The sequence below is a fragment of the Rhinolophus sinicus genome, chromosome X (genome assembly GCF_036562045.2).
Source record: "Rhinolophus sinicus isolate RSC01 chromosome X, ASM3656204v1, whole genome shotgun sequence".
NCBI lineage: Eukaryota > Metazoa > Chordata > Mammalia > Chiroptera > Rhinolophidae > Rhinolophus > Rhinolophus sinicus.
Genome location: NC_133768.1, coordinates 30,777,278 through 30,794,864, shown reverse-complemented (window position 1 = coordinate 30,794,864; position 17,587 = coordinate 30,777,278). Strand labels below are relative to the sequence as shown.

The window sequence follows — 17,587 nt, the reverse complement described above, 5'->3', positions numbered from 1 at the left end:
TTGGGTTGTGGTAAAGGTGTGGTGGCAGGACAAGGTTGAGGGAGTTGACTATGGTATTTAGAAAGTGGATTGTGTAATGACCTATGAGGTCCAGGATAAGTCTGAAAAGATGTATGGGCAGGAATGAGGCTGATATATTGCAAGAATACAGGGAAGGGCTAATGATCTTAATGTGATTGAAGAATGAGTGTAAAGAGTATAAAGATAGGAAGCATTTAGAAGATGGAAGGTGACAGCCAGAGAATGGAAAATACATCATTGGAATTGTGATATTAGGGAGTTGGATGAGCTGTCCACATGGATAGTGAGACTTCCTGGCAAGAGTTAAGGCAGAGGAGATAAATAAGATTCAAGTTCCAAAGGCTTATATAAGTGTGGAGAAGTGAACTGAATGTAAATAGGTGATTATAAGAGGAGGGTTGCAGAGAGTGATATGGTAGGTGGCAGGAATCTCAGAGTCTTTTACTTAGATTAGGAAAGAATCAATTGAAAGGGGCAGTGGGAAACTGGGAGAATATTAACACTACCTCTCAGCCAAGAAATACTGCAGTATGGAAGAAAGAACAGTATCTTCTATAAAAAGTGATGCAGGATAAAATGAGGATTTACTTAGAATTGTCTTGAAAAGATACCAAAGATAAAGGAAGGTTAATTTACCATGAAATGTGCATGTGCGTGGCAGTAGTCCAGGAGGTATCACATAAAGGCCTGGAAGAGAGTTCAGCTGGAGTCCAGCTGGGGTTGAGCAGTATGAGAATGTGAGGACAATAGAGGACTAGTGAGGGCAGTAGCAAGACATCTCATGCTTATAATTGGAAGATTGTAAAAATAATTAGCATGGATGAACTTGAAATGTTTTGAGGTTCCCATTTTCAGGGAACAATTGTTTTGGTGCCGGAACTGACCCTCATGGTGATTTCTCTGTAACCTGTCGTAAAGTCCAAGTCAGGAAGAGCCAGGTCCAGACCCTCACCATAGCCAGAACTAACCCCATGGTGGGGTCTGGGCCTGGCTCTTCCTGTCTTGGGATCCAGGAGAGGTTACACAAGAATAATCATGAGTTCCATAAGAAGGTGCCAAGATTCCCTAGAGAGTAGTTGGTTCCATATTGGGGCAGGAAATCTCAAAAGGGAGCCTGAGACATCTTGCTGTTATCGGGAAGGTAAGAATGTTTTCAGAGGTAACTGAGGTTATATTTTTAAAAAGTGAAGATAAGGAAACCCTGCAAATTGATAATAAAACACAAATTTTAAAAAATGAACAAAAGACTTCATCAGGTAGTTCACAAAGAAGCCATATGAATGGCCAATAAACACAAGAAAAGATGCTCAATATCTTTAGCCAGCAGGGAAATGAAAAATGAAAACCACAATAAAATACCACTTGCGTGGTTAAAATTAAAAGGACTGATAATACTACCGTGTTTCTCCAAAAATAAGACCTAGCTGGACCATCAGCTTTAATGTGTCTTTTGGAGCAAAAATTAATATAAGACCCGGTCTTATTTTACTTATTTTACTTATAGTAAAATAAGACTGGGTCTTACATAATAATATAATGTAATGTAATATAATGTAATACCAGGTCTTATATTAATTTTTGCTCCAAAAGACGCATTACAGCTGATTGTCCAGCTAGGTCTTATTTTTGGGGAAATATGGTAAGTGTTGACAGGATGTGGAACAACTGGAGTTCTCATACATTGCTGGTAGGAGTGTCAAATGATAAAACTACTTTGGAAAACTGGTACTTTCTTACAACGTTAAACCTACAATTTTACTAAGACACAACAATTCTACTCCTAGGTATTTATGGAACAGAAAAGAAAATGTATATACACAACAAGGCTTGCAGCTTTATTCATAATAAATCCCATTGGAAACAGCCCGGCAGAATGTATAAACTGGCATGAAGGCGTACTACTCAGAAATAAAAATGAACAAATTACTACTATGTGCAATATGTAGAGGAATTTCAAAATCATTAACCTGAGTGAAAGAAACCAGACTCAAATGAGTACATATTGAATTATTTCCTTTATATGAAACTTGTGAACAGGCAAACAGTTTGTAGTGACAGAAATCAGCATAAGCGTGGTTTCACTTTAAATTGAGTGGAAAGGAACACAAGGGAAACATGGGGTGTCAGAAATGTTCTATCTTGACAGGGATGTGGGTTACATGCCTGTATACATTTTTCAAAACACATTTAACTGTTCACTTTAAATAGGTGCATTTTATCGTAGGTAAATTATATTTAAATAAAAAGAGAAAAAAATGAAAGAATAAACTAGCATCAAGAAAAGACTAATAAAGACCAATTGCTGACAGTTTGAGCACCAAAAACATAAGGATGAATGTCAACGGGAATTGTACTTCTGCAAAGATATAAAATGGTCAAAAAACAGAATGTATGCTTTAAAAAGGCAAATACAATGATGTGAATAAATCACAAAATGCAAATGTGAGCCTAAGATATTGGATAGATGACTACCCACCAAGAATGAGAGGGCAGATTGAGAAAACGTATGTCTGATGAAGGTCGTTGGCCCATCATCAGAACCACTCAGGTAAGATGATATTAAATTAGACTTAGTGTGTGGATTGTGGGGAAATAGAGTTTATAGAACGCTGCACAGCTGGTGGAGGACACTTTTCAAGGTCCTGGTATTGACTCTGTTACCTCCCCACAGATGAGGATGTGGCCTTGCTGATCTTGGTTCAAAGATGGGAATTCCATTTCAGTTAACAGCAGTGTAGCTCATATCATACTAACTCTCCTGCTGAGAATTACAACTCTGGAAAATACAGAAAAAATGAGTTGTTTGAATTCACTGAAACTCAATCAAAAGTGGGCAAAGACTGGAGGAGATAGGATCCTGAAAGAACGAAAGCACACTGGATGAGATCCACATTTAGCTGGCTTGTCGTCTGAAGACTCCTCCATTTGCGTGGTGCACTGGACGTGGAGTTCAAGCAGAAGGCTGCAGCCATACGGGGCTGAGGATTCAGAGGAAGCAAGTGGGATGGCCTGAGAAGCTGGGAATTGAGGAGGAGACATGAACAGGAGAAAGCCACAGGGAGGGAAGCTCCAAATCTGCACATAAATTTATCTCAAATCCTTAACTGACTCAAGTGAAACTCCAAGGACTCCAGGAGGAAAACAGCTGAAGAAAAAGCTGAAAAGAGATCTCAGCAGCTGATCAGTGCTGGAGATCAAGTCAAGATAAAGGGGCTCAGTGAAGAGCAAGCATGGGCTTCCACTGAAAAACCAGAAGTAAAGACTCAACCTCTGGACTAAGGTAAACTGAAGCAGGCCTGTTCGACAAAGCCTAACACCAAGCTTCCACAAGAGCAAGCTAAGGAAATAGCAATTTAATTGTCTGGAAGAATGAAAATGAGGCCAACTGTGTGTGTAAATATTCCCTTAAGCTAGTGGTTCTCAAACTTTTCGAGGACTCCAAAGCACTTTTGTTTATGTGAGTTGCATCTATGAATATTTACTGTGTTAGAAATTAAAATTGAGAAGAAAATAATCCCATTTACAATTCTTTTGTATCCAAAAGAATATCTAGTTATAAATGTAACGAGGAGGAGAAAGACCTGTACACTGAAAACTATTAAAGACACTGATGAAAGAAATTGAAGATGGCATAAATAAATGGAAACATATTTCATGATCATAGATTGGAAGAATTACATTGCTAAAATGTCCGTATTACCCAAAGCAATCTATAGATTCAATGCAATCCTATCAAAATTGCAATGGTATTTTTCACAGAAATAGAACAATCTTAACATTTGTCTGAAACCACAGAAGACACCCCATAGCCAAAGAAATCTGGAAAAAACAAAGCTGGAGGCATCATGCTCCATGATTTCAAACTATATTACAAAGCTATAGTAATCAAAACAGTATGATATTGCCATAAAATACACACACAGATCAATGGAACAGAATAGAGAGCCCAGAAATAAGCCCATGCATGTATGGTTAATTAATTTATAACAAAGAAACCAAGAATATACAATGGGGAAAGGACAGTCTCTTCAATAAATGATGTTGAGAAAACTGGACAGCCACACATGCAAAAGAATGAAACTGGACTACTATCTTACACAATACACAAAAATGAAATCAAAGTGGAAAATAATTTGAATGTAAGACCTAAAGCCATAAAACTCATAGAAAAAAAACATAGACAGCTCCTTGACATTGGTTTTGACAATGACTTTTTGGATCTGACTCCAAAAGCAAAGGTAACAAAAGCAAAAATAAACAAGTAGAACTACATTAAAATATAAAGCTTCAGCACAGCAAATGAAATTATGAAAAAAATGAAAAGGTAACTTACCAAATAGGAGGAAATACTTGCAAATCATATAGCTCATAGGGAGTTAATACCCAAAATATATAAAGAACTCATACAACTCAATAGCAAAAAAACAAACAATCCAATTTAAAAATGGGCAGATGTGAATAGACATTTTTCCAAAGAAGACATCCATGAAAAGATGCTCAACATCTCTAATCATTAGGAAAATGCAAATCAAAACAACAATGAGATATCATCTCACACCCGTTAGAATGGATACTATCAAAAAGGTAAGAAATAACAAGTGTTCGTGAGGATGTGGAGAAAAGGAAACCCTTCTGCACTGTTGATGGAAATGTAAATTGATGCAGCCACTATAGAAAATAGCATGGAAGTGCCTCAAAAAATTTAAAAACAGAACTACCTTATGACCCAGCAATTCCACTTCTGGGTACTTATTAAAAAAAAAATGAAAACACTAACTCAAAAAGATATATGCACCTCTATGTTCATTGAAGCATTATTTACGATAGCCAAGACATGGAACCAACATACATGGCCATTGATGGGTTAAAGGATAAAGAAAATATGGTATTTATATACAATGTAATATTATTCAGTCATAAAAAAGAATGAAATGTAGCTATTTGTGACAACATGGATGGACCTTGAGGGCATTTTGCTAAGTGAAATACCCGTAAGTCAGACAGAGAAAGACAAATACCATATGATCCCACTTATATGTAGAATCTAAAAACACAAATACAAAACGAAAAAACAAAAAACCAAGCTTATAGATACAGAGAACAGATTGGTGGTTGCCAGAGGTGGGGAGGGTGTGGGTGTGGGGTGAAAGCGGTGAAGGGTATCAAGAGGAGCAAACTTCCAGTTGTAAAATAAGTCAATCCTGGGGATGTAATGTGCAGTATGGTGACTATCGTTAATAATACTATTTCATATTTGAAAGTTTCTATACAAGTAGATCTTAGAAGTCCTCATAACAAGAAAAACAAAATTTTGCAACTATATGTGGTGATGAAAATTAACTCGACTTCTTATAGTGATCATTTCACAATGCATACAAATATCAACTCATTATGTTGTATATGTGAAACACAATGTTATAGAAGTCTGACAATTAAGTTTGTGAACCTGTTGCAACGATGTTGCTAACCTTTTTTTGATATCAGAGGGATTATTCATTATGAATTTGTACCAACTGGACAAATAGTTAACCAAGTTTACTATTGGGAAGTGCTGAAAAGGCTGTGTGAAAAAGTTAGACGACCTCAACTTTTTGCCAACAATCCATGGCTCTTGCATCACAACACTGCATCAGCTCACACGGCACTGTCTGTGAGGGAGTTTTTAGCCAGTAAACAAATAACTGTATTGGAACACCCTCCCTAGTCACCTGATCTGGCCCCCAATGACTTCTTTCTTTACCTGAAGATAAAGGAAATATTGAAAGGAAGACATTTTGATGACATTCAGGACATCAAGGGTAATACGATGACAGCTCTGATGGCCATTCCAGAAAAAGAGTTCCAAAATAGCTTTGAAGGGTGGACTAGGCGCTGGCATCACTGCATAGCTTCCCCAGGGGAGTACTTCAAAGGTGACCATAGTGATATTCAGCAATGAGGTATGTAGCACTTTTTCTAGGATGAGTTCTCGAATTTAATTGTCCTATCTTGTATGTCAATTATACCTCCATAAAAATAAAAATTAAAACTAAAATTGTTTTTTAAAAATTATGTCAATTCATTTAGAAAAAATAACAGACTCATGTTAACATAGATAAGTTTCAGAAAAACTGAATATACTTCTCAAAACACAAAAAAGCGTGATGAGTGGCATTTTACATTATTGCAAGTCTCTTCAAAATCTGCCATAAAAGCAGATAGATTCTCATATATGCTTTTCACTCAGTCTGCTGCAATATCAACATGTTGTTTTGATTGAAGTATAGGAAGAAAATGTGGCTTCACAGAAAATATTTGGAAGAGAGAAGTATTTTAATACCTATTTAGACAACTGTGGATATTTTTCTTTGACATTTTACCAAAACTCAGCAAGTGGTATCTCCTTAAAGATTAATGTCAATATGGAAAACTTTTTGTACTGTATTGTATTAAAATCCATTGGTGTATCTTGCACTTTGAATGAACTTTTACCCATTCGTGATTTTGTAACTCATGCATTGGTCATCTAGGAAATACTGGTTCAGAGAGTCAGGCAGATCTTCCGAAGGTTGATAAAATGTGTTATACAATATCAAAAATCACGTTAAGGTCATCACCAAAAGTCTCTATGTATTGGGAAGCTGTCACACTCTCCATGGTGGACACAAGTTTTCCAAAATTCAATTTTTTGCTTCAAAGCTCAAATTTTACCACTGGCAATAAATACTGTCAGTTATTTTCCTTGAGGTAACATGCTCACTTTTGTTCATTTCGGAGAAAAGGTCTGCCCAATCTTGAAGCCTGAATAAATATGGTTTATGTATCATTCTTTCTTTAAAATAAAAATGGTGAAAAATGCATCCAGTTCAATTTGCAACTCAAATGGATATAATTGCTTTTCCATGAGACAACCCTAGTACTTAGTTATACACAAAAAATATTAAAAACACATTACTTAAAGGTCAAGATTTAAAAACATTAACAATTTTACTGCTTCATTAAGGAGTTTCTTAAATGAAAGTGGGTTTTTAAATATTTTTTTATTTTATTTTTTACTGTGAGTGCATGGGGGCAAAGAAACATACTGCCTGGATTCATGCTAAAGTGTTTGCAGTTTTACTCACCATTGCTTCTGGACCATTGGTGCAAATGTCAACACAATGAAAAAAGCAAATGAGGAAAATAGCTTTGATCTTGCTGACACCCTGAAAAGGTTTTAGAATGTCCCGGGAGCTGCAGACCACACATTATGAACTGCTACCTAAAACTGAAGCGCTCTGATTGTTAATATCGTTCTGGAATGGTGACAGAAGCTTGAGTAGAAAGGAATGGAGGCATACCAAAAATTGGGCTTCATTCTCAACTCTGGCAGGACTTGTACAGAGTATTCTTAGTAGCTGCATACCTTGTAGAGAACCAATGTTCAAGAGAAAATCCCTTCAAATTTGCTGCATCTGTTTGTTTTTTTGCAGCTATCTTTTCTTTCAAGTAGTTCTATATCCTTCACTAAATTAATCAGAAATGAATAGCTGAGATGAGCTTTTGGCCCATCGAGAATCCAAACTGTAACAATGCATGTACATTATCTCATTTTATGTTTACAAGAAGTTCACAAATATTCCCTCTCCTCCCAGCTTTAGTCGTTTAACAGTAAATTTGGGATTCAGAGTAACAGAAGAGACACTGGAAGGTTCTCCTTAGCTAGTGCCCTAAGGGTTGCCATGGTAAGAAGCCATCTTTTTCAGCAGGACCTGCAACCACACCCGTGGCCTGTCGGTTCTCTCAATACCTTTTATGTCAGTAGTTCTTAACCTTGGATGCACATTAGAATTATGTGGGGAGCTTTAAAAACTGATGCTTTGGTGCCACCCCCAGAGATTGTAATGTTACTTGTTTGCATTCAGACAGGGCATGGGGGATTTTCAAAGCTTCCAAAGGGTTCTCATGTACAGCCAAGGGTGAAAATCACTGTTTAGGGCGAGGTGAAAAGGGTGCAGGTATAATCACTTATTTGATTTACCAGTTTCTCTGCCTGTGGTCACCATTTAAAAGTTTGCCTTACAAAGTTAGAATTATGCTTAAATCATTTAAAATATGGCACTTGTTTCTCCTTAGGAAAAAGGCATAGAAATGATAGAAGGCATCTAGCTTTGTTCGTCAGAATCCATTTTACTGGTTAACGTGCAGCATGAAGATGCATTGGTTATTATAATGTCATTTGTGAATATGCTCAACTTAAAGATTTCTTTTCCTCTTTGTTCTATGGCTCTTCCAGAGCTTGGGGGAAACCTATCCTGTGCACAGTTTGGAATTTTGTTTTGTCTGTCTGCCTCTCTCTCCATCAGAAGTCCCCCGCAGGATGGTGCAGTGCTCTGAGACTAACAAATTGATTTCAAACGGAAGTGAAATGCTGTCATCTGTCTGGCCACAGATCAAATCTGAATTCTTCTCTCTGAACATCTTCCAATGTTTCTTAGTTTTATGGAATTGCATTTCACTCTTGGGCAGGCTACTAAGTAGATTTCTGATGCCTTCAGAAACTAAGCATGGACTCAAAGGTTTGGAGAGAGGAGTCACCTCTTTCTTGGAAAATTGGAATGGGAAGACATACTCGCATTTCTCAACAAGTGGCAGCAATTTTAGAAGATGGTCCTGTGAAAGGACTGAGTTCCGGGGTCCTCCAGAGCAAGGTTCCTTAAAGTGTATGCCTCCTACTGGCTGCTGGTCCCTGGATTGTTTGTTACTGGTTCACAGAGACAGGGTTCAGTGGTATGAAGAGCCCAACATGTTTAAGAGGCACTCTCAGTTTTCAATGTAGTAAAACCGTGACTATCCTATGTAAGCACCCTTATTTGGGCACTAGAACCCTTAGGCTTGGTGAACCCGTAGGCTCAAGTTCATGGAGATATATAGGAAAGACTATTAGGGAGCTATTAGGTATAATAATGAGCTGCACAGCTTGGTCCCAGAACCTATGTCTTTTGCCCATGAGGGTGACAGCACCATATTTTGGCTGCTGTTTTTAAAGCATACACTACATCATGTAAAATATCTCCCTAGCCTCAGTAAGTATTGTCTAGCAGCTAATTCTGTAATTGAGCTTTGAGCAAGCCATTCCATTGTTCCATCAAACCAGCTATTTTGGGTGATGAGACATATGGTAAGAACAATGAATTCCATAGCATGGACTCACAGATGTGCTTTCTTCATTATAAATTGAGTTTCTTGGTCAGAGGCGATATCATATAAGGCACTCTTTGAGTCTAAGTATAGTGGTACACTCACATGACAGAGAGAACAGTTTATCTTCACTTTCTAAGAAAGATCATCATCTCGCTTGCTCTTTGTTATAATGTATTCCAGAGGGAGCTTGATTGTCTTTATATATGGGATAGCATGCCAGTCCATCATATTGATGGCATTTTGCTATTCCAGATGAAAGCAATAAAGCCTCGGGTACCTGGCACCCAGATATTGACGAGGAAAATGCTTTTTTTCCCATTTCTATCAGCAAAGATAATCAGAAGCAGGGGTATCTGCTGCAGCAAGCACAGGTAATCTTCTTGAAAGAACACGTATCTTTAAATGGCCATCTCTGCATATTCTGGGAATCTTAAAAGGGAAATCCCTCTTGATTTCTGGCTACTTGATATTTTTCCTGGGGACTAGGGGTACTTAGATAGGAAGATCATTTTTTCACATTCATTCATTCAAACAAACTAAACATCTATTTTTTTTGCAAATGTCGGTAATGCTCCTGCAAATATGTGGCAACATAAACCTAAAATTCTACTGAGAATACTCCTGATACCAATCACTATGGCAATTAGGGTCCCAGCGAGAAATGAATGGAACACTGAAACTGTGACATTGAGGAAAGATTAACAAAAGGACTATTTATAAAGGTGTAATCAAGGTTAAGGGAAAGTAACAAGTAAGTGATGGTGAAGCCAGCAACAGGCAGGAGACTTTAGCACTTATAGGCCTGAAGGGGTGAAGGGAGGGAGTGGTTACTGTAGCACTCGAACCTGAAGGCCACCTGACAGGAGCTATAGCCCTAAACAGAGTAATGTAGCTACCATCACGTTGTGACCCAGCAGGAAATCACCAGGGGAATAACTATCAGTCTAACCTTCCTCCCACCATTCATTCTCTTACAGTACCTTCCTTTGGTCAAACCCAACAAAAATCCACAGGGCAAGAGAGGCCCATTGACGCAGCTCATTAAGATTTGCCTCTTGAGGCAGAGAACAATGTGAAGAAAGGCAAAGAGAAATTATGCAGGGACAGATGCAGAACAACACCTTATGGTTAGAATTGGCAGCATTTTCTTCTTTTTTAGTGGAATGCAAAATAATGCTGCATCTTACAATCAATGGCATCTTAAGAGTAAATGGACTCTAGCATGTGTAAGGTGGCCAAGCTCTAAAGAACTGTAGAACCTGAGGGGACGTTGGGTATCACTTAATCCAAGCCCCTCATTTTATAGAGAAAACTGAGCCTCAGAAAGAGGAAATGTCTTGTTCAAAAGCCACAGTAAGCAGCAGAGCTAGGAGTAGGAGCTAGGTCTCCTAACTGTCAAACCCAGTGTTCCTTATTGTACATCCCCCGCCTTTGAAGGGCTGGATTAACAAAAATGCATCCCTGACTCAGGCCTCACATTTTTCCCTGGTCTAAGCCAAACTGGTATCCACATGCTTTTCTCTATACCTGACTTTCATCCGCAACACAAGTGCTAAATGTAGACTAAAAATAGAAGAGACGCCATATGTGATTAGTATTATGGAATAAAGCTTTTAGGGGCTCTACTTCCTCAAGTTTAGAAGAGACTGTATCTAGATTCAGTTGGGTCTGATTAGATTCAGCAGGTTGGAAGACTTATCTAAAGTAAAAAAATATCCAGGACTTCATTGCAGGTACTCTGAAACAAGGTCAGACTACACGCCTGGGGAATGACTTCAGGATACTTACAGGAGAACAAGAAAGATAAAAAGGATGTTAGTCGTCAAGCACGATGTTAGTCGTGTTTATGGGGAGAAATCAAAATTGAGGAAGAAAAAAGGCTCAAAGAAAAGACTGGTAGATGGGGTGTCTCAGGCCAATAGTCACATCAACAACTAGTGGGCAACAGTCTTAATTATCAAGTACCTTAAGTCACAAGATCCTTTCTGCCATATTCTCTACATCAATGCTTAAAGTTCATTGTGCTTGCAAATCAACTAAGGATCTTGTTATACTGAATATTCTGATTTAGTGGGTGTGGCTTGGGACCCAACATTTTTCATTTCCAACAAATTCCCAGGTGATGCTAATGCTGTTGATTTGTGAATCACACTTTGAGAAGCGAGTCTCTAGCTCATGTAAAGCACAAAATTTCTATCTGGGATGCAGTTTGATGAAGTACAAATAGCATTGACTTTGGGATCTGAAATACTAGCTGGATAATTTGGGCAACTTAACCTCTCAAATACTCATGTCCTTTATGTCCTTTGTCTTTTTTTTTTCTTTTTTTCCCTGTTCAGGAAGCATTTATTGTTGCTCCAAGTTTAAGAATTTTCCCTGACGGAAAATCAATTACTTTCAGAAAACCCCCTGCATAACGCTACTCAGCTTCTGACTCTTGGTTTTTGCAGACATATCAACATATTTCTCTCCAATATGGATAATCATTCCACCCATGATCGATGGACCAGTCTTAACTTCCAATTTCAGTATCTGATTTTTACTTAGGAAGCTCTTCAGCATCGTTTTTAATTCAGAAAGAGTGGCTACATCTGAAGGAGATGTGGTGGTAACTGAGCAAGGTACTTCCCCACGGTGTACACTCATTATGGTAGAAAAGGCGGTAATGACTCCAGGGGTATTGTTCAGGCGACCATTTTCAGCAAGCAAATTCATCAGGTTGGATATGAGGGGAGAAAACTTCTCTTTTGTGGTTATGTCATTTAGGGTTTTCACTTTAACAGAACACTTTACATAGGGATTCATCATTGAGGCAGCCATTTTGGGTTCCTTCAAGAGTTGTGCTACTCTCAACAATTCCTTTTCTACTTGTTCCAGTTTATTCTGCTTAGATGCAGTAGAATACAGAGCAGTGGCATATATCTGAACAGGTGGCCTCACAAGCTTAGTAAATGGCCTGACTACAGATGTACTGAAGCATCGCACCTGCCGGGAGAACCTAGGCACTACTGGGGCTGCCATCTTCTCCCGGGCAGCTGTAGGTCCCTTTGTATTTTTTAAACACAGCTAGTAAATTAGGTCACAATTTGTAAAGTACCTGATGTATAGTAGGTGCTCAATAAATGCCACTTTTGATCCTTTCCCTTGTCCGTACCCATGATTTATTGAGGAGAGGGCAAAGGGAGCGATGGTGCCAAACTTCATATTTACAGGTGAGCAAAAAAAAAAAAATGAGGGCCAGATTGAATAGCTGAGCACCAAAAAGAGCTGTTCAACATAATCCTACTTTTAGAAACAGAAACCAGACACTCATCTAATCTGTGTGTGTCAATTCAGCAAATGCGGTTTTCTTCAAAGACAAATAAGTAATAAAACAGGCAAAATGGGTGACATACAACCAATCTTTAAACATACACAATCCATCTTCAAGTATTCAGGAATAACTTGCAATTGAACACGCTAGAGATATTCAGAAAGTGAATTTAATGAAAAAGACATTACACTTTGGAGGAAGTACAGGGTGGCACAAAGCTTTGGTCTGCGGTACAGATTCCACATAGAAGCTTAGAAGTAGGCATGTTAAGTGTTTCAGTATTGCTACTAATTTTGCACTAAACATGGCAAGACAAGTAAACAGGAACAGTCCTTTGTAGCCAACAATAAAACCAATTAAACTAGCAAAATGAAAGCAAACTTTCCATCATCTCAAGAGTTTTAAAAAAAGTTGTTACTGTTTCTTAGAGTTCTTCCATCTTTTTCTCTCTGTCTACTTAAAAACAAAGACTATCATACATTTAAAATTTTGTTAAGAGGTAAATCTCATGTTAAGTGCTCTTATCACAACAACAACAAAAGAGCTATCAAGGCACAAAAATACATAGAGAACATTGTATTTCACATTGGTAAGTGAAAAAAGCAAGTAGGAAAAGGCTATATACCGTTATGACTCCAACAATATGACATTCTGAGAAAACTATAGAGACAGTAAAAAGATCAGTGGTTGCCAAGGTTTGGAACACAGGGGATTTTTAGGGCAGTGAAACTATCCTGTATGATAATGTAATTGTGGGTACATGATATGCATTTGTCAAAACCCACAGAACTGTAAAACACCAAGAATGAACCCTAATATAAGCTATGGACTTTAGTTAATAATAATGTACCAATATTGGTGCATCAATTGTAATAAATGTACCACACCAATGCAAGATGTTAATCACAGGAGAAACTTGTGAGGGGAGAGAGCTATAGTTTATGGGAACTCTCGGTACTTTCTGCTCAATTTTTCTATGAACCTGATACTTGTCTAAGAAGTAAAGTCTATTAGTTTTAAAACAATAAAACAGAGAGACCACCTTCCTATCAGAGCAGGAGTTTAGGAGAATAAATTGGAAGCCAAAGAAGGTAGGTGCCAGGGACAAAGCAGAAATGAATATACTCACATGTAGGTGACCCAGACTTTGGCAGAGTTATTTCGTCCCAAGAAGAGCCCCTATTCTAATGTCCCAGTGACTTTGATCCCTTGCTGTTCTTAGGAAACTGGAAGTGTGTCTTCCTTCTCTGGCCCACTACACACTGGGACTCATCTTCAGGCCCAGAGAAAAACAGCCTTCCCATGACAATTATACTCAATCCATGAATGGGGACTCAGTACAATCAGAATTGGACTAATTCTTATGCTGATGATGTTGTGCTCCTTCTCACAAGTTTTTGAAATATTTGTACATTTATTTTGAGGAACACCTGCCTGGTAGAATGGATACAAAGGAAATCTCCAATGGAAGCAAACTATTTTTCCCTGTGTCCTTAGCAATTTGTGTCTGGCCCAAACTGTAAACCTCATTCAGCAAAACAACAGGCCTGCCTCTAACTAGACCTGTATTTGTTAGAATTTATCAACCATGAATTGCTCTTCAGGCATGGGGTCCTCTTCTCACTTATCTACTCAAGCAGACATTATTTCTTCTGCTAATACCATAATGTTCCTGAGAGGAGTTCTCCACCTCATTACCTTTTCAAGGATGTTTGGTACTCCTTATAATTTGGCACCCTGGGAAGCAGCAGGGCAGCCCCCATACCCTCCACCCTGCAACCTAGCTCCGTGCATTCAGATGCTTTGCAAGCAAATAACTCTAACAGAGCTGGCTTTAGAGTTGACAGGAAAGAGCTGAAAATTAATATTATTTCCAGTGATCTATGTGGATAAAAAGCATTAAGGGCATTTCCTAAGGGGCTGGTATGTACCCCATCAGTCAGAGGGACAATGTAAGAGGATATTTAGGAATTCAGCAGGACAAATTAATTGGGGAGATGAGGAAGGTCAAAAGCAGAAAAATTCAGGAGTTTAGATTATCTTTTTTTACATCAACTAAAAGTCAATGATATCTCTTCAAAAATGTCCATTTATAAATAATGAATACCAGGAAAGGACAAAAAATAAAATCTATTCCCAACCCCCACTCCCTTCCTTGTTTCCAAATGAAAAAGATTTAAAAAACAAGTTTAATTGTAGGGACTCATCACTTCCCATGGATCTGCACAAAAAATTTCAACTTTCTTCTGAAGGAAAAAAAAAAAACCGTTGGCTAAGTTTGATGCACTTACTTTGGGGAAGGAAACTGAATCAAACAATAAAGGGACAAAAGTAAAATATCTGGATTCAAACACATATCTAGTTTCTGCTCATCTTTAAGAAGACATTTGTTTTTCTCAGCAAATGCCAATGATTTAAATTTTTGCTTTAACTATTACAATTAAATATTTTATTTGCCTGCTATATTAATTTCTGCCTCATTCAGAGAAAAGGGAAAGCAAAATACAGACAAGTCTCATCTTGTGCAGAAAAACTGAAAAGTAGGATCTCCTACTGAATGTGAGTATTTTATCATTTATAGGCAATATTAATTACATATTCTACTTCCCTTTTCCAAATATGAAAGGAACCTTCTACCGGAACAGTTTGATGAATTCTAGAAATGAAGTACAACAGATGATCTCTGAAACGCTATGCATTCCTCATAGTGACAGCAGTAGTTTGTATTTCTCTGGAATTTGTTTTGACACAATGGCAAATTTCTTTCTGTAGATAAAAAGCATGATTCTGAGCAATATCCGTGTGAGGAAGGCAGGTTGATCTCCCTAATATGGGGTCACAGAAAGAGACAGACTTTACATTGGAAGAGGGTGCTAAGGAAAGGGGAAGAAAGATGGCTTCCTTGTAGGTTTCACAACTTGTTAACAAAAAAGGACCTTTCTCTCTATAAAATTAATTTTTGTAATATTTATTATCTACTCAGATGAAGTAGGAAATTCCTGCTTCAAATAAATAAGTGACTAACACCCTAAAAACAAATAAATGACTAACACCTACAATGGATAACACAGTACAAATGTTTTTTTAAAAATTATTTTTGCTGTGTACTGGAGACCACTTCACTGTACAAAGAATGTTTAACACCTAACCAAGCATCCAGGAAAAGTGGGGCCTAAGAGATTATGAACCACAGAGTTATAATTAGCTCACTAATAATAACCGTTTTTTCTACAACGGGTTAAAATTTACAAAGCATGTTTACATATATTACCTCATTTGATATTTTCAATTACTCCAAGGTAGCCCAATTATTCTTATTTTACAGGCAAATACATGAAGGCCTAGACTGGATAATTAACTTGAGTGAGGTTACATGGTTGGTAAGTAGTTAAGTCAAGACTTGAGTTACTGTCATCTGAGTCCAAGGTTAGGTTCCTTCCACCTCACCGTGGTTGACTTGGAATTAATAATGTCCAGGTTAGCCAAATCCAATTTGCCATTATCACGCAGAGTTGGTTCAAATAATATGGTCAAGATAATTTGTCCTCTAATGTAGTTTTTCTCAAACTGTGATATACTTGTATTAGAATCACCCAAGAAGTTTGATAAAAATGATGGAAATTTCTTGTTCAGTAGGTTTCGAGTAATGTTCTGAAATCAATGTATTAAATTTACCCTCCAGACAATTCAGAAAATCCTTTGGAATCCTTGATGTGGCCCAATTTCCATGGCTACTGTTAAAACTTTGCCAGATCCAATGTTTATTATAGTTTTTCCTGTGTTGACTTCCTCCTCCTATTTCTTTTCCTTAATTTCAGAGGCCATAAATGACACCACTGTAGGAGGAAAACCCTCTGCCAATCTCTAAAGGCTATGCTCAGTTAACGTGAAATATCTACATAAAAGAAAAAACAAACATTGATCCAAGCCCCAAATGCCATAGGCTTTCACTCTGAGGTGCTTCTGGGACTTGATACAAGGTGTGATCAAACAATATGGTGAATGTTTAAATAAAATAAAATTACAGTAAAAGACATATTGCCATTAACCCCCCTCAAAATACTCCCTCTTTGCTTTGAACACACTTATCCCATCGTTCTTGTCACTTTCTGAAGCAGTTCTGGAAGTTCTCTTTCCTGAGTGTCTTTAGTTGTGCTGTTGTGGCTGCCTTGATGTCCTGAATCGATTCAAAATGTTTACCTTTCATGGTCATTTTGACTTTGGGGAAGAGCCAGAAGCTGCACGGTGCCAGACCTGGTGAATAAGGTGAATGAGGACACAGTGCAGTGTTTTTGACAGAAATTGCCGTACCAGAAGTGATGTGAACCTTGATCACAAAATACGATGAATGCTGCTGCTGAGTGCCATCTAATGGAAAGGCAGGGATCTTCAACACGGGAAGCGGCATGTTGAACCTTAGTGACAGTGTGTGACAAGTTTCAACTTGTTCAGTGCAGTCAGTTGGGTGTGAGCTATGGTTGAGAGAAGAAGTGTTTCAAAGTGTGCCATAAATCATCCTCTATCATGACAATGCTCCATGTCACACATCGTTTCTGGTATATGATACTTTTTGTCAAATAAAAACATTATAGTGTGTCCTCATCTACCTTATTCACCAGATCTGATACTGTGAGACTTCTGGCTCTTCCCCAAAGTCAAAATGATTCAGGACATTGAGTCAGCCACGACAGTGCAACTAAAGATACTCACAAAAGAGGACTTTCAGAACTGTTTTAGAAAGTGGCAAGAACGATGGGGTATGTTCAAAGTGAGGGGGAGTATTTTGAGGGGCATTAATGGCAATGCATCTTTCACTGTAATAAATTTTTTAAAACTTAAACATTCACCATTCACCGTATTTTTTGATCACACCTCATATTTCGATCCATTTTGCTTCTAAAAGTAGGGTTTGTCCTTATTTCTTCCATTGCTTTCTTGTCCCCCGCCAAATATAAACCACAGTCTCTCTCTCTCTAGGGTAGTAGGTGATGATGAGACTAATATCACTGTGAATCAGGTGGGCTGTCATCCACTAGTTATCTAAGTATTTAATGATCACCGGTCATGTATCTGTGTAAGTTTAAGGAAAAG

General features: G+C 37.9%; 1 protein-coding gene across 1 annotated transcript; it reads right to left on the bottom strand.

The window, feature by feature from the left end:
- Nucleotides 1-11,580: 11,580 nt before the first annotated feature.
- Nucleotides 11,581-16,589, bottom strand: LOC109455915 (ATP synthase peripheral stalk subunit OSCP, mitochondrial). The gene has a single exon (XM_019747839.2). It carries the CDS (start codon nt 12,202-12,204, stop codon nt 11,581-11,583), a length of 624 nt encoding a protein of 207 aa, XP_019603398.2. The 5' UTR covers nt 12,205-16,589.
- Nucleotides 16,590-17,587: the final 998 nt, after the last annotated feature.